Source organism: Melitaea cinxia, chromosome 14 (genome assembly GCF_905220565.1).
Source record: "Melitaea cinxia chromosome 14, ilMelCinx1.1, whole genome shotgun sequence".
NCBI classification, from domain to species: Eukaryota; Metazoa; Arthropoda; class Insecta; order Lepidoptera; family Nymphalidae; genus Melitaea; species Melitaea cinxia.
The window spans coordinates 15225926-15250005 of record NC_059407.1 but is presented as its reverse complement, the minus strand read 5'-3'; the positions used below and the strand labels follow the sequence as shown (position 1 = coordinate 15250005).

At 31.9% G+C, this 24080-nt stretch overlaps 1 protein-coding gene across 1 annotated transcript in view; it reads right to left on the bottom strand.

Moving 5' to 3' along the window:
• Positions 1–24080, bottom strand: part of LOC123659436 — a 212892-nt gene that overhangs the window by 43839 nt on the left and 144973 nt on the right. The window contains exon 10 of the mRNA XM_045594650.1: positions 803–911. Within this exon, the coding sequence (XP_045450606.1) occupies positions 803–911 (109 nt within the window). The remainder of the gene's footprint in view (positions 1–802; positions 912–24080) is intronic.

Genomic DNA, 24080 nt, shown 5'->3' with positions numbered 1-24080 from the left:
GCCGACTTGGCAAACGTTGTCTTACCGCTAAACGCTATTTAAAAATAGGGGTTGGTGGTAGATAGATGAAAATTTAGAGTTGTATGTATTTTTTAACGCCAAATCATCATAAAATAAAAATTAAATAGTTTATCTAAAAAAAAAAAATAGGGTTGGACTACCCTTAACATTTAGGGGGATGAAAAATAGATGTTGTTCGATTCTCAGACCTATCCAATATGCATACAAAATTTCATGACAATCGGTCAAGCCGTTTCGGAAGAGTTTAACTACAAACACCGCGACACGAGAATTTTATATATTAGGTATTTTTAAAATTACGTACTCATTAGTCGCTGAAAAATAATTTTTGCATATTTTAAGTGAAAGGAAATTTTTTAATAACTTCAAAAAGAACAATAGTTATTTGGTATTTATTTCTGAAATTTAATCATAAATAAGTTTTGAACGCTCAAGTAAAATGGCGATTTCAATATTAAATAACTGTTCAATATTACAAAAATATTTGGTCTAGAGTATTTTAAAGGATAAATTTTAGATAAAATCAAAGGTCTTTTTCTCTCTAAAGGCTCACCTTGATTATTTACAGATGAATTAAAATAAGGGTTGTAGTGAGTCTCGAATTTAGTTTCATTATCAATTCAAAATATACGAAACAAACAATCATGCTGCTTATATCATGTTAATAGGACTTGGCAATTTTTTATCACCACTAGATTTTCCTGGGATAACTTTTAATCAGTCATACAATTAAGTATTCGACAAATAGACGGCAAATTATGTCATCAAGCGAGCTAGTTACCTCATTCTCAGAACCAAAGCCGTGTTCATGTGTGACCCATTCTTCAGTATCTGGCTCCGTGGCATTCTCAAGGCCAAATTCGATGATTTCCAGGAAATCGTAGCTGCAACTGTAATGAAATTAGTTAAAAAACATTCAATGAAATTCGTAAAAATTAATTAAAAAGGCGAGAGATTTTAATGACAATTCTTGGAAATCAGTTAAGAACGCTGAAATATAGACATGAGGTACGTTCCGCTTGATTGTAAGTGGTTATCGTAACTGAGGGGCACCTCTTATATTAGTACGATCACTAGCGAATAGCCAATCCTACGTTGCGCGTTTTGCTTTTACTTCACGACACTAATTGAAAGCAAACAATATCTAGCCGTGATCTTCGTCATGGGTTGTCTGGAAGAAATGGCTAATTAGCCATAGGTCCGCCCATTGTACTTCACTGTCTGTAATTATCTTTATGCTTTGTTTGTAATATATTTTTGGTCTAAAATAAAGTATAAAATAAAATAAATTAATCTTTTATAAGGCCGAGGAATTGCCATAGTAAGGCTGCTCAAAATTTTAAATGACGTGTTTTCTCCTGTGATCAACCTCAATATTCTGTACTACACCCCCTTAATTATCTATCTATTATTTTATTCTACTGAATTAGTGAGCGGTTTTGTACAAAATTGTTTTAAAAACTATGGCAAAAAATAAGATCAATAAAATAAGTTTATGTGTTAATCTGCAGTGGAGTAGTGAGTTGCAGTGATCTCCAATCCCATTTAATAGGTGAGAAGGTCTGTCTGCGAAAGCTCTACAAGTTATTACTATGATCAAAGGAATTATTTTGTAAAAAAAATCTAATAGACATGTCTAGACAGGATAATTGCAAGGTATGCGCTGCGAGAGGTATCTAGTACGTAGTAGTGTGTATGGTATACACACTTGAGACGTGTCAGTTACGGCCGAATATTTTTATTGTTCAAACTAAAGTAATTAAATAGCGATAACACATTACAATAATTATGCATATTTAAGTTTTAAACGCGTTTACCGCTGTGTTTTTTCTGATTTAAATTTACCAAGAAATATCGAACTATAATTAATAAAATTTGTACTGGTTTTATCAGTATAAAATTTATGGTTTTGAAGTAATTCTTTTACAGTAATATAATTATGACTTAGCCGAGTAAAAGATCAGTAAATAAATTTTTTAATGGGTAAATCCTAAAACATTTTAAGCTTGTATTAATAATGTAGCGATATGAAATATGTTCATAAATAGCTGATTAATGAGATTTCAAATGAATTTGAACACAAAACTACCGTTACTTTAAATCTGCAATCAATATTTGCTATGTATGTATATTTTGATATTTCTGATCAAATAAATAACGTCTGCAAACGTTGTTTGTATTCGCTGAAACAACCAAGTTAGCTAAAAATCTAAACTAATATTCGTAGTATGTACAATTTGTTGCAAAACTATAAATTTTGTTGTAAAACAAAGTGAAATATTGCTGCTATTTACGTGCATAGTTCAAAACTTTAACGATTTAATGTCATTTTGTAATGAGGGTGAAATTTCTAATATACTTATTTATATTGTAGCTGAAGGATAAACTAAATGATATATCCGTGTTTAGAAGGTAAATAAGTCAAATCATGACATTCATCATGAAAACATGAGTTCACGTTATTTTTAGCGTAAACTTGTGGATGCCTATGTCCAGCATTGAACTGTATAGGCTGTAATGTATGAAGAAGTCAAAGCTGTCGGTTGGGGGTCTTTCTGACAGAACCTTTCGGTATATCCGGATATGAGTCTATACAATAATAAATTTCTTATATCTTCTATAACATACACACACACACGGTCGTCTGTTCCTATGATAAGCAACTTAATGCTTGTGTTACAGGTAACATCCGACTGTTAGAACTATTTTCATACAAATAATACATATATACATATAAAAATACTATATATATTACAGTTATTTAGCTATTACGTTGTTATTTCTTGCACTGTGTTCCCCGCTATATGACACTCTCTCTCACGACCATTGGTTGACTGGAAGAGAACTCTTCTAGATATAAGTCCACCTTTGCCATCAACTTTATGTGTAATTTTTCTGTACATTATTTTTAGGGCTAAGCTTTAGACTAAGAAAAACCGAATTATGGGGTTTTTGGGGGTGGAGGGCGGAGGGTGTAGGGAAAGCTATACAAGGTAACACTGCCACATATGGATAGATACTGAGATATCCATGGTTAAAGTTTTGAGATTAGAGGAAGAATTTAAAGCTATTATAATACCTTTGAGCTCCGCGTCTGACTTCACCTTAGCTCCGGCGCTGCGGGCAGTGCAATCCATGTGCCGTTTCACAACTGTATAAGTTATTTTCGAACAGAAGTACGTAAAAACGATCTCGACTCCAAGATCAACAAACGATACAACTTGCGGTAACCATGCTTAGTTCCGTAGCTTTCACATGTTATATTCACATTTCGCACTTGATATTAAACATTTCAGACGTTAAGTTATTGTTTTCACACGGCTTTTTAACAAACTATACAACTGATGTTTAATGACTGAGATATAGATGCTTTAAAAAAAAATGGCGCGCCACGTATCGTTTCGCTCCAAAGCAATGTAGGCATAAATTCGTTGTTTTTGTTTAAATAACTGTAAAGGCAAAGGTCTAAGACCATACAGCGTTGTTTCATGTTATGTTTTTTAATTAAATATATTTTATTTTTATTTATTTACTGTTATTTACAAAAAATACTCAATATTTTAGTTCATTTTATATCACAATAAATAAATAAAAAATAATGAAGTGAAAAACATGACATGAATTAAAAAAAAAATTACCATAATTTATCTGACTTCAGAAAGGGGCCGTTTATAGGCATAATTCCGTTACAAAAAAAAAAAAACTCTAACCTATCTAATTTAAATTTACACCATTTATATACATAGTACAAAAGGAGGAGGTTACTCAATTCGATCGTATATATATATATATATATATATATATATATATATATATATATATATATATATATATATATAATGTATGTTCGGGGATAACTTCATCGTTTACGCACCAATTTTGATAATTATTTTGTTTTGTTGGAAAGCAGATATCATAAGAGTGGTGCCATGATAAGGAAACAAGATCTGATAATGGAATCCCAGAGAAATGGAGGGGAACCCTCGAAAATTGTAATGACGACTAGTGCGTTTCTTAATTTTTTTCGTCACCTTACGTTGTATTACTTGTCGATGTATTGAAGTTGGTTTTTTCGTTTGCGAGCAAACACAAAACCTTGCTTTTAAACCAATAGTAAAACAAACAAAACCTAATTACAAAATGGGTTTATAACGTATTATTTTCTATCTGTCAAACTTAGAATAATGTAAAAAAGAACAACGGTATCAGTGAATACAATATTTCTTTTGTGGAATAGTCCTAAAAGTAACGTATAAGATTTTTTAACCGGAAATTTATAAAATAATGGTCAGCAAATGGTTTTCAGTGAAGCTCAATAGTCCGGCTCTGAACAAAGTTACCGTTAATAGGTAATCTTGATAGTTGGAATCTTTCAGAATTGAATATAACATGCACAGAATACTCAATGTTCTACGATAGCCGGAAGCCAATTTAGACGCAAGTGATAGGAAGAAAAGAATGTGTTTCATCAAAATTTTGCAAATTGCAATTGCAAACAAATAGTTGTTTACCAAAAATATTCATTTACTTCAAAGTGACACGTGAAGACATACATTGCAATAACCTATAATCGATATTTAAAAAATTGTTTAATCTGTAGCTAGGCGCGAAAATAGAGAACGGCTGGATTGAATTTGGCTGATATTTTAACATTTATCTAAAATTTTTAGAAAGTTCTAATGTAATAAAAATTTAAGAAAATTGCGCAGAATATTAGACGATTTTCTTTAATTTTTAATAAAAATCCGTATTTATACCACATCTAGCTATTATTAAGTGCTAGTGTTTAAAATTCAGCACGTGTTTGGCAAATGAAAATCTCCTGAGGAAAGAGCGTATTTCGAGAGAAAGGACAAATTCTAAGACGTCTACATCCAGTAATCCGCTTTGGAGCTGCATGGCAGATTACGGTTTAAGAATTTTCTTCGATAAAGTGAGAAATTTCATTGGAATTATTATAGGTTGCTTGTTTAACTGTGATTTAGAGCTGATGTTTTATGAGATTAATGAACAAATGGTAAGAATCTTCGAATCTCAATAAAAATATTAAAATTGACAAAGATAATTATGAATTATAATCTGGTCAGATGATAATTGTGTTTGCAGGCAAACGAAGAAAAATCGAATTCAACTATATTGACAAGTAATACAACGTAGGTAGACGAAAAAATAGTCAAGTAAATACGCATTATCAAAGATTAATCCAAAAGTTGTAATAAGGTCTCGATGAAATTTAAATGTGACCACATGATAAACATCGGCTTTCGATTAAATTAATAATCATCAAAATCGGTACACCCAGTAAAAAGTAATGCGTTATTTTCGATAGTTTCCCTCAATTTCTCTAGGATTCCATCATCAGATGCTGGTTTCCTTATCATGGTAACACTAGGGATATCTCCTTTCCAACAAAAAAGAAATTATCAAAATCGGTTCATAAACGACGGAGTTATCCCCGAAAGTACATAAAAAAATATATATACGGTCGAATTGAGTAACCTCCTCGTTTTTTGATTTCGGTTAAAAATCTGGTGTCAAGTGAACGGTTGGTGAGACGAAAATTTTATATTGGATTGGCAGTAGACATTTGTCAAAACTTATCGATATTTTTTTTATTATATATGTCGATATTTAATTTACACTATAATAAATATTAAAATAACACTCGTTTTCAAATAAAGAAAAATTTATACCAACAGCTTCATTCTTCAGAGAAACTTTTCTTGAACTACAGAAAAAAAAATTCTTGTTCAGTAATTTTTCACGCGACATAGGCGTTTGAAAGGTTTCTTTTGTCAATAGGAAAATTTATCTGCTAAAGGAATGGAATGCAAGAGGGAATTCGTTTTAGACATACAAAAAGTATTTAAAGATAAATTTCTAAGAAACAGATAGAATGATAAATTTTTCAATTTTCGAAAACAATGTTTCAAGAAGCGTACAATATGTAAATTTAACTTTTAAATTTCACTATTCATCTCAAGCTCTGCGTCGAATGTTGTGAGCATTTACGTTACAAACGGAATGATCAAGATTTCTTAAAATATGTATTTTTTTAGACGAAATGACAAATTAAGTTAGTTATTATTGAATTAAATTTATTTTCATAATCAGTCAAAAAAATTCCAATTTCCTTTTAAATTTAAGAAGTTATTAATGCGACATGATAAAACGTGAAGGGATATAACGCGCTCAATCAAGGTACTTGTAGGCCTCATTAACTTTATATTTCCGCGTCGTGTTTGTTAATCTATATTTATTTATTTACATAAATAAATAAATAAATATTTTATATTTTTATATTTTTTTTATCTATAGGACAAAGGATGACATCCTTATATAATGGACACTTGGATATAAATTATTGTTTAACAGTTAACTTCTTCAGTTAAGAAATATCCATTAAATCTACTACTCTCCCATACCAGGTGAAGATACACATACATTAATATCCTGCAAACGTAGTCAAGACTCGATACAGTTTGAGACATAAATCCTTGTCCTATTAATTTCGTCCTATCAATATCCTGAACCAACAGCTCTGCGGCGACTAAGACAATTAATTATACGTTATCTATATATTAATACGTGAAGCCAAAACTTTATAGGTTACACTTTTTACGAGAGTTGCGCGGATGTACGCGTATAAAATTTCTCCACTTCGAATTTTGAACCACTGGCCGACCGCTACTCACTTATTAATGTGTAAATATCAATATATTTGTATTAGTGTTTAGTTAATGCTTTTCTTTATTATAGAATTTTGTATCTTTTACGTTTCTTATGTTTTTCTTATGTTTCTCTGACCTAATAAACATATAATAGAAGAAAAAAAATTAATGCTAATTTTGTATTTACTAAGTTAAATTCCTTATATCAATTAGCTATAAAATATAAAATTTAATATTATACTCAATATAAGCTTACAAGCTATCCTTAGATGAAGAAAAAAACTACTTTACAAAGTAAAGATGTGGAGCAGACGCAAACGGGAGCAAGACTGCGTGTGTAGAGTTTATAGAGGGCAGATTTCACGTCTTTTCCTGCTATTATTAGATGAAAATAATAGCTTTTTATTTAGTCTTTTACGCAAACGCGAGCAAATCTGTGTGCCTAGTATCTATTAATATAATGCGCACGTTACATACAACAATGACTTGTATGAATACCCGTATTATCCCAAGATGCTCTGATTGTGAAACACGAGTTTGATGGAACATGAATATTTCATTATGCGGGGCTACGTTTTGTTGTTTTCTATAAGCTATTTTTCTTTTGACGGATCGGAACAATAATATTTGTTGGTCTTGAGCAAGTACAATGGATGTTTAATACGACAATAATTGTGTATTATTAGGCTTTTTATTAACACTATCAGGATCTTATAGTTTTAGAATAATCTTGAAATACACATTATATAAAATATATAAATGGGTCTCCCCACTGTGCCTCGGAGAGCACGTTAAGCTGTCGGTCCCGGTTGTTATCATGTACACCTGATAGCGATCGTTACTCATAGTAGAATATATCCGCCAACCCGCATTGGAACAGCGTGGGGGATTAAGCTCTGATCCTTCTCCTACATGGCGAAAGAGGCCTATGCCCAGTAGTGGGATATTACAGGCTGAAGCGTGAATATATTATATACGAGAGCCTTACTCTCAACAGCATTCAGTAGATATTACTCCTATCCCAGAGTCCGGAGACAAAAAACGTCCAGAACACAGCAAACATCTCTACGGACTATGCAAATACTTGTCAATAACTCAACATTAACATAAACCCATTATAATTTTTTTATATTTTTTTGATTTATGTTGATTACATAATATATTTTTAATTATTTTATAGTATATTAAAGATAAAAAAATATTAGGCTTGTTTTAGGCTATATTATATCATGCTACGATCTATAGAAAAGAGAATTAAATTATCAATTTGTTGATGATCGGATGATGAGCGAAATGACGGTAATGTTCTGGTGTTTACTAATTTAACACGTATATACGTTTTTCGGGCATTCATTACGATTTATTATTTGACATGTTTTTATTATTCAATCAATCTTCAATAAAAAGAAGAATCGAAAATAACGAACAATGAACATTTTAGTGAAACAACTAATGCTTTTATATAAATAAGAAGCGTTTGATTCATAAAAGATTTTGTAATCTTCAAATTGAGAGTACAGTGCGATTCGAGCTCCCAGAAGACCTCTCAGTAGACAAGGGCTGATGGGAATGGGGAGGGCAGATGATTTGAGTACCAATATACAGCATACTTATGTATAGTTATATTATTACAAAATACAGTAAGCATTTATGATTCAAAATTATTTCGAGAAAATCTTAATATTATAGTAGGAGATCTAAACTTGAGGCGACCTTTACTCATCTGTTTAATAGATGAAAATTATTTTATGTTTAGTTTCACACACATGTCACAGCTATGGATTGTGCCTGTTGCGCTGGCGATTGCGGGTTCGATCACCGCACATGACAAACATTTGTATTAGCCATACAGGTGTTTGCCGTGGTCTGGGTGTTTGTGCAGTCCTTGTGGGTCTCCCCACCGTGCCTCGGAATGCACGTTATGCCGTCGGTCCCGGTTGTTATCATGTAAACCTTATAGCGATCGTTATTCATAGTAGGGAATATATCCGCCAACCCGCATTGGAGCAGCGTGGTGGATTAAGCTCTGACATGATCTCCTCCTACATGGGGAAAGAGGCTTAAGCCCAGTAGTGGGATATTACAGGCGGAAGCGACTTTTGTATGTTAAAACAGAAATCATTCCTTATAAAAAAATAATAAATAAAGATACACAACTTATAACAAAGCAAATACGAATAATAACATAAATTTAAAATTATTATTTTATATCCAATTCATTCCTTTTATATTTTAAGTTAAATTCTACTAATGTCTAAGAATTTTTCTTTTCAAGAAAATACCGATTGGCCTGAAAGATAAAAGAAAGATAAAAAATCGTTCCGAGATTTGTAGTAGCGGTATGTAATGGCAGTAATTTTTTATATACAACTGCGGCCTTTCCGTCTAATGGACGGGATTTCGATAAGTAATTACTGGAAATGACCTTATAATATTTGTTTTTATTTATTAAGAAATTTTTATATACATCTCTTATGGTAATTTCATTTGAGATTTGTCATTTTTAATATTTTGATTTCATTATTTAAAAATACGAATTTCAAACATGCATATATACTACTGTATAAATATTGTAACTTCGCATTGTGAAGTTACGAAAAATTATGTTAATGAGTAGAAAAGAGTATTTAAGCGATTGGCAGTTTTAGATATTCCTTTTTTAAAAGTTTTCAAACGCTAGAAATATTTGAGTATGTTGTAATATTATATGACTTATTTGTTATCGATTCTTTTATATACAAGTATGATGTCAAACTACAGAATTAGATACGATTAGTCAAATCGTTGACAAATGGAAATTCTAAATCAAAGATGGCTGAACACGTGACAAATATCTCGTGTTACCAATAATCTACAGTATTTCACGAACCACATCTAGAATTACGTGTAATATCGTTGCTGAGTCAAATGGTACGTGATTCCTTCTCAACGTTTCCGCCGCCAAGATATCAGCTGAATCGTTTTCGTGTAATGCCTAGTCATCGCTACGAGCAATTGCTTTAAAAGTTTTGTTTTTAAATTAATCTTTTCTAAGTTGTAATATTATGTAAAAGGTAATTTTCAATTCGCAAGTTATTTTCTGTAATTTTTTTTTATACAATTAGTCCGGCAAAACACGCGTACGGCTCACTTGATGGTAAGATTATAGACGCCTGGAACACCAGAAGCCGGGACCCTCCAATTAATGCGGCTGAAGGCTCCCGCAGGGGTTTTGGTCGGTATTGCACCCCCAAGTACTGAAGTCGACATACGGTCTAGGAATGCCTACCCGGGCATCCTGGATATCACCCGTGAATGGGTTCCCCTGCGATACCAAAAAGAAAAAAAAACAAAAAAAAACCGTACACTGTAAAGTCGATAAATTAATGCAAATAACCAAAGAATATTCCAATTATTTTTTTTGCTTCTAAGTTGTTATGTAGTAGTAATTAATCAAAAATATGGCTAGAATTATGTTAACATCTAGTTATTATTTTAACATTATTGTCAGCTTCCAACTAAATAATCACACCATAAAAATAGTAAAAGTGCATAAAATATTACACCCTTTTTTCTCTGCTTGTAGTTATTATGTATAAGTATATTGTATTATGCCGTGTGGTATCCGCCGAGTAGATGGCTGGCCGGCATAATTCTAAAATGCGAAAGACTCCTGCAGCCAAACTGGCTCACGTATCGACTCGTCGTTCCTCTGGGCCTAGCCAGTGAGGTCGAGAGGGTGGCGCAGAGCTTAGACGACTCTGCGTTTTCCTGAAGAGTGTCCTAGGCGACACGGTGTCTGTCTGACACCGTCTAAATCGTCTGCAATAGACGGACTAAGGCTAATGATGATTGTATATTACTCGTATATATACATATGTTAGTCAACAATCATGAGCTGGAAAACAAGTTAACACTTACCTTATCTTCGTACAAGAGAAAAATTTATAAGCAACTGTCGACTTAGTTAGACTTAGTTTAGTTTAGTTTTAATAGTTTTGTATCTTAACTTTTTTCTTTTCTCCTTTCTTTGTTTTTTTTTTTTCGCAAAGATTAATTAATTGTGTTTATTGAATAGCTATGAGTCATATGACTGTAATTTTTTGTGTAAATATTATGTATTTGTATTGGAACTTACTCATTTTATTTATTTATTCAAACAAATAATTTGTGATGGGATGGAAAGACATATGAGCGTAAAGGTAAGTAATATGTATGAAATATAACCATGTATTAATCCCGGCCGCCCGCGGAGCGAGCTCTGTGCCAACTATTCAGACCCCACTGGTGGTTAACTTAGAACATTATGAGTTTGAGATATACGACCTATGAAATGTGCATGTAATATATTTTCGTTTCGTTTTAAATTACAGTCTTGTGGCTTTGAAACGATACATTGTCTTACACTACTCTTATAATAATACTAGCTTAGTGCTTTAGTTGTAAAAAAAGTTACTAAAATATACCATTATAGCCTTCTCAGGGAAATGGAATGTCGAACCAAAAATATTTATTTTAATTTAAAGCAGTATATTCTGATATTAACATGTTTAAATAAACAGTTTCAGCTTTATAATATTAAGTACTAGCTTTTACCCTCGGTTTCGCTCGCATTGATTCTTTTTAAATAAAAAGTTATCCTATGTTATTTCTTATCCCTTCAAAAATATGTGTACAACGTTTCATGATGATTAACTAAGTAGTTTTCGCGTGAAATCGTAACAAACAAACTTACATTCACATTGATAATATTAGTAGGGATTATTGTGCTTTCAGAAGGTATTTTTATGTGAAATCATAGAACTAGTAGATAATAGTAGAGTTGAGTTCGGGCTGGCATCATTAAGTTTTTAATCACTAAATTTGTTCGATTGTAAAGTAACTAGTAATTGTAAAAGTAAGTTCTAGAGTAACTAGTAATTGTAAAAGGGCTAAGTGATTTCACAATACGCTAACGTATCTTTGGACAGCAGATTCATATCTCTTAGCTAAGCAGTATTACTTGTTCAATGTATTTTACCAGTATTCACACATTGCACTTTCTCGTTTTTTGTTGTAAATCAGCCTATTTATTGAAGAGAATATACTCGTATATAAAAAAATATGACGTTATACGCGACGAATTATCGTAGGAAAATAATAGTTACCACAAATAGAAAGGCGTGGATTTGTACAATTTTTATTTGTATCACTAAAAATATTGCGCACTTGATTGCATTATCCCTGTTATTTACCGCCGTAATGAACATCCGATGCCAGTCAAATGGTTACGTTATTGGCAACGACCGCCAGCTACCCGAACTACCTGGCCGACTTCCAAAGTAAATTTTCCTGTATATGGTTGTTAGTTTTATATTCAAAACTCGATATCAGGAGAGTATTCTTTCAGAGGAGGCGTATAAGTTTGGTTAATTCGTTTGTCAACTAATTTTGGCAGATGAGCGTTTTGTTTTTGATACTATTTTTTATATCATTATCAGCCTATTACCATTACAGTTTGTATCCATCAAATATAATGAAATACTCTTTTTCATCAATTGACTGCTTTTATATTATTTTTAAAAACATAGATATTATACTTTCAATAAACAATCCACGTTTAAATATGCAGCAACTGAGGTAGGCATTTCCTGCTCAAAATCTGGAGCAGTCCGACTAGGGTAGTGAGGTGTGAGGTACGGGGAGATACAGTAAAAGGCGCACAAGTGTTCCGGACAACGCTCTGATTTATTCTGCCTACATATAATGAAAATACATGTCTTATAAACTAAATGTTACTACACTACACCACCGGGGCAAAATAAAAAAATAAAAATTAATTACATAATTAAGTTTTTTTTTTTTTGTATAAGTATATAATGTAAATATGAAAAGTTTTAATACGTAAAAGTAATAGTAATAAAACAATTAGTATGTATCTAAATATAGTATACAATAATTTGAAATGATTTAGAAATAAACATTAATTATTTATCTTTTACAAAAAGTTTTGTTCTATTTTTATGAATAATTTCAATTTTATTATTTCTCAAAATTTTTACATTCGGTTCCTGCTCTTCAATAACTAAATACGGGCCATTATACAAGGTATCTAATTTTCCTCCTGTTTCATTTTTTACTAATAACATATCATTTGGTTTGTATTTTATTTTATTTACCTTTTTATCATATTTCTGTTTTCTTTTCTCTTTAGACTTTAACAAATTTTCTCTCGCATCCCTATTAGCTGTCTGTAACCTGTACTTTAATTCTAAACTGTAATTGTCTGGATTGTATAAAGGTTCAATGTCAGAAGAAATTCTACTAGGTATTTCACATGATTTTCCAAAAACTAACTCGTATGGTGCATATCTTGTACTTGAGTGAATTGTATTATTATATGTAAAACACCAAAATGGTAGCCATTGGCTCCATGTCTCTGGATGGTTATCACATTGTATGCGCAAAAATGAACCTAAATGTTTATGTGCATTTTCAAGAGAACCAATAGTTTGATGATGGTATGCAGTAGAACTTAGTTTTTCTATATTTAGTAACTTACAAACCTGTTCCATTGTATCCGATATAAATTCAGTTCCACGATCCGTAGTGATGACCTTTGGGATTCCGAACCTTAAAATGAAATTATTCACAAAATTCTTAGCTATACTTACCTTTTCCTTATTTCTAAGAGGATATGCCTCTACAAATTTACTTAATTCACATTGTATTGTTAATATATATTTATTATCTTCTAAATCTCTATCTAATGGACCTATTATGTCTAGAAAAACTTTTTCCAAAGCAGAACTAGCTGTGGTTGTAATAACTAGGGGTTCCTTAATATGCCTAGAATGTTTACTTTTTTGACATTTTTCACACTTTCTAACGTAACTCTTAACATCATTTTCTATTCCTGGCCAGTAGAATTTACGTTTTATGTTATTTACCATTCTGCGAATCCCAGCATGTCCGCTTGTGGGTAGCAGATGATAGTCGTTCATAATAAATTGTTTTTTCTCGTCACTATCTATTCTTTTTATACCTTTCAAAATACAAATCCTTGGACCGTTATATTTATTTTTACTTTTTATTTCTTCTATAAGACTCCTTATAAATAACGCGTTATCTTCTTTCTTTATAATGCATATTTCTCTAATTTCTAACTTTTCACATATTTTCCTCAATTTTTCCACAAAAACGTCTCGCGTATAATGTGCTTTAAAATCAAGGTTAACATATAATATATTTTTATTTTTATTAAATGCGAAACATTCAGATTCGACATCCATATATTTTTTCTCTTTCATTTTTCTTAGTTCTTTCCCTTGTATTAAACTTAACTCAACTGATCCACTCGGTATTCTAAGTATTTCCACAACACTTGGTTGATCAGGCCAATTGTTCGGGTCAATACTTGGAATATCGCTTATCATTCTATCATCTCCACTTTCATTCTTTCTTTCTGCCTCTTTTACTTTCTTAGCCTGTGCTCTTGTTGTTACTGCTAATAACCTTTCATTCATAGCTTTCAAATCTTGGGAAGTCATACTTATTCGCGATAAAGCGTCCGCTATTACATTTTCTTTACCTTTCACGTATACTACTTTAAAATCATACTCTTCTAGTGCTAACCGAAATTTTAAAAGTCTACTTGAAGGGTCTTTTAGTCCAAATAGGTATATAAGGGGTTTATGATCCGTCATAATAGTAAAAGTACGTCCAAATAAATATGGTCGAAAATATTTTACACTCCAAACTATGGCAAGTAGTTCTTTCTGTATAGTTGGGTAATTTAATTCAGCTTTATTCAAAGGTCTACTAGCATATGCTACAGCTCTCATGTTATTATTACAAAGTACTGCACCTATTGCTGTCCCTGAAGCATCAGTTTGTAATATAAATTCTTTTGAAAAATCAGGGTATTGTAGAATGGGTGGATTTATTAAAGCATTTTTCAAAATATTAAATGATATCTCACATTGTTCAGTCCACTCATATTTGACATTCCTCCTACAAAGTTTATTTAAACAATTAGTTAATTCAGCAAAATTTTTAATAAACTTTCTATAGTAATTACACATTGCCACAAAACGTCTCAACTCATCGACGTTCGTCGGTATTGGGTAATTTTGAATAGTCTTAATTTTGTCTTGGTCTGGTTGAATTCCTTTAGAGGATATCGTATGGCCTAAATATAATAGTTCTGTTTTTAAGAATTGACATTTACTCGGATTTAGTTTGAGATTGACTTTACGTAAGCGTTCGAAAATTTCTATTAAGTTTTTATTATGTGATTCTAAATTTCTTCCGAAGCAAACACAATCGTCTAAATAAATAAAACAATTTATATAGTTAAGACCTGACATAGCTACTGACATGACTCTAGAGAAAGCGCTGGGACTGATCTTTAGCCCCATAGGTAGACGTTTCATTTGAAACTGACCTGTACTAGTTGTAAATGATGTGATTGGTCTAGATTCGGGTTTTAATGAACATTGATAATATGATTGACTTAGGTCTAAATGAGAGAAATAAATTGCGCCTGATAACGAATCCAATATCTCTGTTATGTTTGGTAATGGAAATTTATCATCCTGTATTACTTCATTTAACTTTCGATAGTCTATAACTAATCTCCACTTTTTATTATTTTTGTCATCTGATTTTTTGGGTACTAACAATATCGGACTGGACCATTCACTTTGTGATGGTTCTATTATGTCATCAGCTAACATTTGTTTAATTTGTTTATCTACTTCAGGTTTTAAACTATGTGGTAATCTATATGGTTTTATATAAACTGGATTTACATTTCGTTTCAAATTAATTGATTGTTCACACAAGTTAGTAGTCGTAAGCTTATCACCGGGTAAATAAAATATGTCAGCATACTTTGAACAAATACTCTCTATACTGTTACGTTCACTTGTACCTAAGTGATCAAGTTTCAAAGATTGCAACAATGTTTTTGCACGTGTAGAGTTCGAAGTACACTTATCAAAAGAACAAACATTATACTCTTTTAATGGTAATAGCTGAGGTTGAAAAATTGGAATAATAATTTCTTTGTCACTAGTGTTCATTAATCTAATAGGTATTATGTTATTTTTTGGTTTTACTATTAAACTAGCTAAAAATAAATTTTCTTGTAATTCTTCCTGTACAATCACACTATCTTCTTTCACATCTGAATTTAACTTTATATAATGAATAGTTTCGCATCGTGCTGGTATCGTTATATAGTCTGTACATAATTTAGGTGAAGTATATAATGGTATCTGGCTTTGTTTTTCATTTGTTAACATTAATATATTTTTCTCTAAATCGATAATCGAATAAAAATTGTTTAGAAAATCTAACCCAATTATTCCATCTGATTTACAAGGTAATTCCTCAAACAAATAAAATTTGTGTTCATAATTAGTTCCATCTAACGCCTGTAAAGTTAAATAAACATAACCCTCTGAATATGTCTTGCCACCTATACCGTTAATGACTATAGGGTCTTTATGTATCGGTGTATGTTTCGATAATATACTACTACGAATAGCCGATAAAGATGCACCGGTATCTAGTAACCACGAACATTTTTTTCTATAGATATTTAAGAATATGTATTTTACATTGTTTTCGTAATTTAAAATATAATTTTTAGTCCCGAAAAAACTGTTTCGGTTCAGTAGTTTTTTCTTCTTCAAGTTGTACCGAACAAATATTTTGCTTACTACGGTTACCGCTACTATTGTAAATTCGACGGGGACCTCGAGTCGGGGTCGAGTGGTTTTTGTTAGAATAATATCCTGAATTATTATAATTATTTTTAACATACATACCTGTACGAGGGGTATTATTGAGATTGTTGTTCCGTCCACGATGTGAGTAAAAATTAGTTTTATTGGTTCGTCCGCCTCTGCCTCTTTGGGAAGACCTATAGTAGGGGATTCGATTACCTCTTCTTTGCGCGTTGAATATATTGTTAGACGATGAAGGTTGTCCCAACTCCTCGTCTTCAGCAGCACGGACTGCATCCTTCAACTCGGAGTAGTCTCGAGCTGATATAATTGTGCTGAGTCGCCTATTACGTAATCCATCTGCAAATCTTTTAATCGCTAATTTTTCATTAATAGGTCTCAATATCTCACAAGCCTTCGGGTTTCCGTTGCTCTGTGCTATAGTGAGGCCTACAAATAACTCAGATAATTTATCTCCATACTCATGAATTGACATATTATTTTGAGATAAGTTATTTAATTGGCTAAGTATCGCATTTGCTGATTTTTTTGTTAATAAAGAATTTCTAATATCATGGATTAAGCTCTTTACATCACTATATTCGCTTTTTAATTTTAATTTAGCACATTTAGTTAACCTGGTTTTTAATACAAATGAAATTAATAATTTTTTCTGTGTGAAATCTACAAGATATTCATCATACATTTCAATTCCGTCAATAATTTTTTCAGTAGTTTCTTCCGTATTATCCATTACGGGAATTAAAGAAGTAGCAGTTTTTAAGTCGAACCTATCCATTTTTGTTATTTCCGATTTTTCCATTATACTATCCACACAATTAATTTTGTAACTTAAAATTTTATTATATACTAATTCAATGCGTTCTAATATTCCATAAACATAATCTTTTAATTCAACTTTACATTTTTGTTCGTTAAAAATATTAATAATATCTTTATATTCACGAAATAGTTTTTCAGCTTTTACAATTTTTTTTATTCACATTACCTGTATATTGTAATCTTCTAGTGGGACCTAATTTCCTTAAATCAATTTGAATTTCACTTAACTTATTTAAAATAATTTCTAATTCTTTTTCCATATAGTTTTAAACTTACAGTCAATATTACACATAGTTCTTACATATTTTACGTAAATATGGTATGAAATCTATACACAGAAATTAACAATAGAGGGGAAGGAAAGGTTTTCACTTCACATATTTTCACTTTTCATTTATATTATTATTACTTTTTAACTTTTTACTTTCACTATTCACTTTTCACTATACCGTATCTCCTCCGTCAGCGTTTGTAGGGTTGAATCTGCCAGAAAACCTCTGCCGAATTCTCGTAAAAAATTCAGACTGCATTCTTTTTTCTATCCATTTTCTTTCTTTATTTCTCCAGCTTTTCCATGCCAAGTAAACCATAGTACAAATAAAAATTATTAGGGCCACGGTGATTAAAATATTACTCGTTTTTATGTTACTTTCGATTTCTGTAATTCCTCCAGTGTTACTCCCTGCAGCGGCATTCTGCGTTATTAATATTTCCTTATCTTCGTTTTTCGAGTAATTTTTCCCCATATTATTTATTAATTAGATATAGTTTTAATGAAGGTCTCACTTTATTCACTGCTCGTTATAAATTATAAATTATAAATTCTTTAAAAGTTGCACCGAGGCACACTGGAATCCGTCGCGTTTGCGTTTTGCGCCGGTCACCCGACACTCGCAACCGCCACGGCATGGCAGGGTCGCCATGAGGTGTGAGGTACGGGGAGATACAGTAAAAGGCGCACAAGTGTTCCGGACAACGCTCTGATTTATTCTGCCTACATATAATGAAAATACATGTCTTATAAACTAAATGTTACTACACTACAGTAGTACCTCGACCTTACAGAAGATCACAGCAAAATAATACTGTTTTCAAGCAGTGTTCTGTTCCTGTGGTGAGTAAGGTGACCAGAGCTCCTGGGGGGATTGGAGATCGGGTCGGCAACGCGCTTGTGATGCTTCTGGTGTTGCAGGCGTCTATAAGCTACGGTAATCGCTTATCATCAGGTGAGCCGTACGCTTGCTTGCCGCCCTAGTGACATAAAAAAAAATATAAAGACTAGCTCACGGAACTTTGTACATCTTAACGGTGTGCAAATATAAATAAAATAATGGCGCTCAGTTTAATAATTCCCCGGTTCTATAAACACGAAAAACATGTGGTTTATTTCTTTACCAGTATTGCAATGAAACAGGGCGGATCTCTAGTAATCAATATTAAAAATTAAAACGAGTCTCAAGATAGAGTCAGCCACGTGATTTCCATTGGAAATGCAACTGGAATAAATACGTCAAACTTAAGAAAGTTCCGATAAACCGATTCCCGTTTCCGGTTCCACTCCGCTGGGAGATTTATTACCAGCGCACTTTTGCAATGTTCTGATTTAATCACTTGGAGAACTGTCGCAAGTCAAGAGACGAGATTTACGGGACTGAGGAATTCATGGCTATAATGTACGCGCATTACTTGAGAATGACTGCATCAGACTGGTATATTGTTTTTTTTGTTCGTTATCGTAAAATAAATAAAAATTATAAAAATTAAATAAATTTTATTGGTAACAAACAATAATCTTAATATTAAATTTAGTATATTTAGTAGAAGAAGCAGAAGATCACAGGTAAATAACATTGTTCTCAAGCAGTGTTGTGTTCCTGTGGTGAGTGAGGTGACTAGAACTAGGGGGATTGGGAGTAAAGTCAGCAAGGCGCTTGCGAGGCTTCAGGTGTTGCAGGCGTCCATAAGTTACGGTAATCACTTACCATCAGGTGAGACGTACGTTGTTTGCCGACCTAGTTTTATTTAAAAAAAATAACTCTCAAAATATTATTATACAGTGATAAATCGAATGAGGAAGACGTAATAATTTGCTAAGCGATAGCAAACCAAGCTGTTACTGCGGAGTTTGAGAGAACATAAAATTTATTGCACGCCTTTAAATATTATGATGCTAGTCGCTTGCTATAAATTTCAGAAACAGTTCGAATTTTTGTAAACAAGCCACTTTAATGCTTCATGTTTTACATGAAAATATATTATTTATAGCTAAAGCTACAGTTATTAGAACTTTGATTTTCTAGTTTATAAAGCTCCACATATTTTATTTTCATACAAATAAATTAAATTGGAGTGTCTGTTTGTAATATTAAAATAACCGCTTTTTACTAAATGCATATGGGTGTATACACGGTACATATACGAAAATACAATTTTTTATAATTTTTGTCTGTCTGTTTATTCCGGCTAATCTCTGAAACGGCTAGACCGATTTTAACCGGCCTTTCACTGGCAGATAGCGGATGCAATAAGGAGTAACTTAGGCTACTTTTATTTTAGTTTTATTATTATTACTATTTTATAGCCCTGTGAACTAAACAATAACTATTTTGTTAAATTTAGCGCGGACAAAGTTGTGGGCACAGCTAGTAATATAAAATATATTAATTATTAAATAAGACTATATTATTTGCACTTTAAAATGTTATATTTGCATTAAGAAAAGTTGCAAAAAAACAGGAACTAAGAAAAAGTTGATATGAAACTGTATAACTAGATGAGAAAAAAATCACTCAAGCTCAAAAGTCATAAATGTCCCGATTAGCCCTTTTTAGCAAAATAAAGGCAATTTGAGTATCTGTAGCATTACTCCACAGTAACAAACTAGTTCTCTGAATCTCTATTTAAGTTTTCCCACTGTACCTCGGAGAGAATGAAAATATGCCACTTTTGGTTGTTACCATAGATATCATAGAAATTATTACTCATGGTAAAAGTAAATAAATATTCACTCTCACTCCTAGTAAAATTATAGGATCAGAAATTACACATATTGCGCAAGCCATCGAAACAAATGTAAAATAAGGTAGGGCACAGCAGGACATATCCTGCTCGAAATTTGGAGCAGCCCGACTGGGGTAGTACCTCGACCTTACAGAAGATCACAGCTAAATAATACTGTTCTCAAGCAGTGTTGTGCTCCTGTTGGTGAGTGAGGTGACCAGACCTGAGATGGATTGGGAGTAGGGTTAGCAAGGCGCTTGCGACGCTTCTGGTCTTACAGACGTCCATAAGCTACGGTAATCGCTTACCACCAGGTGAGACGTACGCTTGTTTGCCGATCTAGTTGTATTAAAAAAATAACACTCAAAATATTATTATACAGGGATAAATCGAATGAGGAAGACGTAATAATTTGCTAAGCGATAGCAAACCAAGCTGTTACTGCGGAGTTTGAGAGAACATAAAATTTATTGCACGCCTTTAAATATTATGATGCTAGTCGCTTGCTATAAATTTCAGAAACAGTTCGAATTTTTGTAAACAAGCCACTTTAATGCTTCATGCTTTACATGAAGATATATTATTTATAGCTAAAGTTACAGTTATTAGAATTTCGTTCGTTTTTGTAGTTCATGATACTTTACATATTGTAGGGGGTATTACTTACATATATAAGGGGTATTACTAGTACATTTATAGTTATAATATGTACTAGCAATCATCATTACAGCCTATACAGTCCACTGCTGGACATAGGCGTCCACAAGTTTACGCCAAAAATAACGTGAACTCATGTGGTTTGCCCATAGTCACCACGCTGGGCAGGCGGGTTGGTGACCGCAGGGCTGGCTTTGTCGCACCGAAGACGCTGCTGCCCGTCTTCGGCCTAAGTATTTCAAAGCCAGCAGTTGGATGGTTATCCCGCCATCGGTCGGCTTTTTAAGTTCAAAGGGGGAGCGGAACTGTGTTATAAGCAATACCCCTTGCGAATAATTCGCAGAAGTAAAAAAATTACTGACCGTCAATCATGTTGAAGTATATATATAATTTTAATAAATTATTAATTTACAAAAACAAAAGTAATTATTTTATTAGTTATGGATGCTGGTAGGCAATTATCTATAAAATGACATACAATTTATGTGAAGTAATTGTGAGGTTTATCTTACACCTTAACCTTAGCGTATTATAATTTATTATAATTTAAATATATTAATTATTAAATAAGACTATATTTATTGTACTTTAAGATGTTATATTTGCATTAAAAAAAGTTAAAAAAAAACAGGAAATAAGAAAAAGCAGATATAAAACTGTGAATAACCGCATTAAGGTTTTAATAATATCTATCCTGGACACGAATCAAATTAGCGACTGCAGAAATTAAAGCGACTACTCAGAGACTACCACTACAATAGAAGGATGTCAAATTTAACTTAATTACCAGAATCATATATTATTTAGTCATATTAAATTAATAAGAGAAAAGAAAATTTGAGCAGAACATTTTTAAAATAGTTAAAGAATTTAAATATAAAAATAAATAAATATACTCATAAATATAATAATTTTATTATTTCTTTATTGATAAAAACACAGAAACTTCAATATTAAATGGTATCTCAACCTTATCATAGTCAATATTTTGACGTTATTTAATTGAAACAATAGTTTAGAAATAAGCCCGGACTAACGTCAGTCATACTTATACTAACTATTAAACTGCATAAACTGCGAACGCTTCTAAGTAGGCAAAGAATGGATCAAACATTTTAACTATGTCTTGGTAAAATATTTACTCGATATTATTTTAATCAAAAATTGTAATATACTAACCAATCATATTTTAAACGGCTTTTGTGGGACAATATTAGAATAAATATAATTTAAAAAGTCAAGTCTGCGATTTAAGGTTAATCGTGTTAGGCTTATTTAATGGTCATTTAGGGTAGTTTTTGATCTTATACATATCATAAAATTTTATTCGCCAATTCACATTAAAGCAGCGTGCTAGTCTAAGCTCTAATACTTCTTGGTATCTAATACTTTCTTTGGTAACTGTGGTAACAATTGAAATTTTTTAGGTTAATGTCTTGATTAGTCGATGACTTTTTATCAACCATAAACAATTGTGTTTGCTCGCAAACGAAAAAAAAAAAACCGATTTCAATTACATCGACCAGAGTAATACAACGCAAGTAGACAAAAAAAATAGTAAAGTAAATACGTGTTATTAAAGATAACTCGTAACTACTCGTCAAATGTCGAGCAAATTTAAATGGAACAACATGACGAATCTATAATATAAAAATGAGTCGCTGAATGTGTTGCTAAGCGCAAAACTCGAGAACGGTTGGACCGATTTCGCTAATTCTTTTTTTTTAAATATTCCTTGAAGTACGAGGATGGTTCTTACGAAAAGAAAAATTCTAAAAAAAATAATTAATAAAATTAAAGAATCGACTGTTAGGTGATACGAAGTTCGCCGGGTCAGCTAGTTGTTTATGTTAAAATACACACTAAAACTTGTAGTAAAGTTTTGAATAACACTTACCTAACCAATTACTCGAAGTAAAATATTTACATTTATAATTCATATAAAGCCGACGTGGCTTAACATGATAAGGAATTATAGATATGGCACTATAGTTAAATTATCCTATTCCTAATTAGAGGATGTCACATCAGCTCCTTATTTTATAGTTTAATATACACTTCTACTTTATTACTAAGTCGTTAATGTGACGAGCCCCAGATTTCGATTAAAAAAAGGGATATTAAAAAGTAATTGTTTAAAATTGTAATTAAGTCCAGTACTACGACGTAGCAGTGCTACGACATGACGTAGCAATGCTACGACATGACGTAGCGTTACGTGACTACATGTTGTACGAAAGCAATAAAGCTTACAAACGATTTCTACGAATATTTCAAGTTATATATTTATTTATCCACCTCAATAAACGTATGTATTTCATTATATATTTTAACATAAACTAAAATCATAATTAAAATCTAGGTAAGTAAAGCCTTATGACGCGGTAGTACCTAAAACGAAATGCACAAAAACTTTGTTATCCAAAATTCTAAGAAAATTCTACCCTAAAATTCATTAATTTGAAACAAAACCCAACGACAAGCATCGCGACAGGCAGATAAATGGGTGACTTTATCTCTACCGCTTCTAACATTTAAGAGTTATGTTATAAAATAATGCTTTATACTAAAATCTGATTATAGAATGTTTTATTGAACGAGAAGTATTTTTTTAGCTTATTTTGAGTAGAGACTCAAATTAAAAAATTATAAATGTCGCGATTACCCCTTTTAAACGATTTCAAAAAAGGAGGAGGTTACTCAATTCCACCGTATATATCCGATATCGAAGTTATTATATTATGTATGTTCAAGGATAACTTCGTTTTTTATGAACCGATTTTGATCATTATTTTTTTGTTGAAAATGAGATATCCCATCGGTGGTACCATGATAAGGATACCAGGATTTGATGATGGAATCCTAGAGAAATCGAGGGGAACCTTCGAAAATCGTAGTGACGACTAGTACGTTTGTTAATTTTTTTCGTCTACTAACGTTGTATACTTGTCGATGTAAATGAAGTCGGTTTTATTTCGTTTGCGAGCAAACACAATTATTTTGAGTAGTAACTAGATGAGAAAAAATCACTCAAGCTTAAAAGTCATAAATGTCGCGATTAGCCCTTTTTAGCAAAATAAAGGCAATTTTAGTATCTGTAGCATTACTCCACAGTATTAGACTAGTTCTCTGAATCTCTATTTAAGTTTTCCCACTGTACCTCGGAGATAATGAAAATCTGCCACTTTTGGTTGTT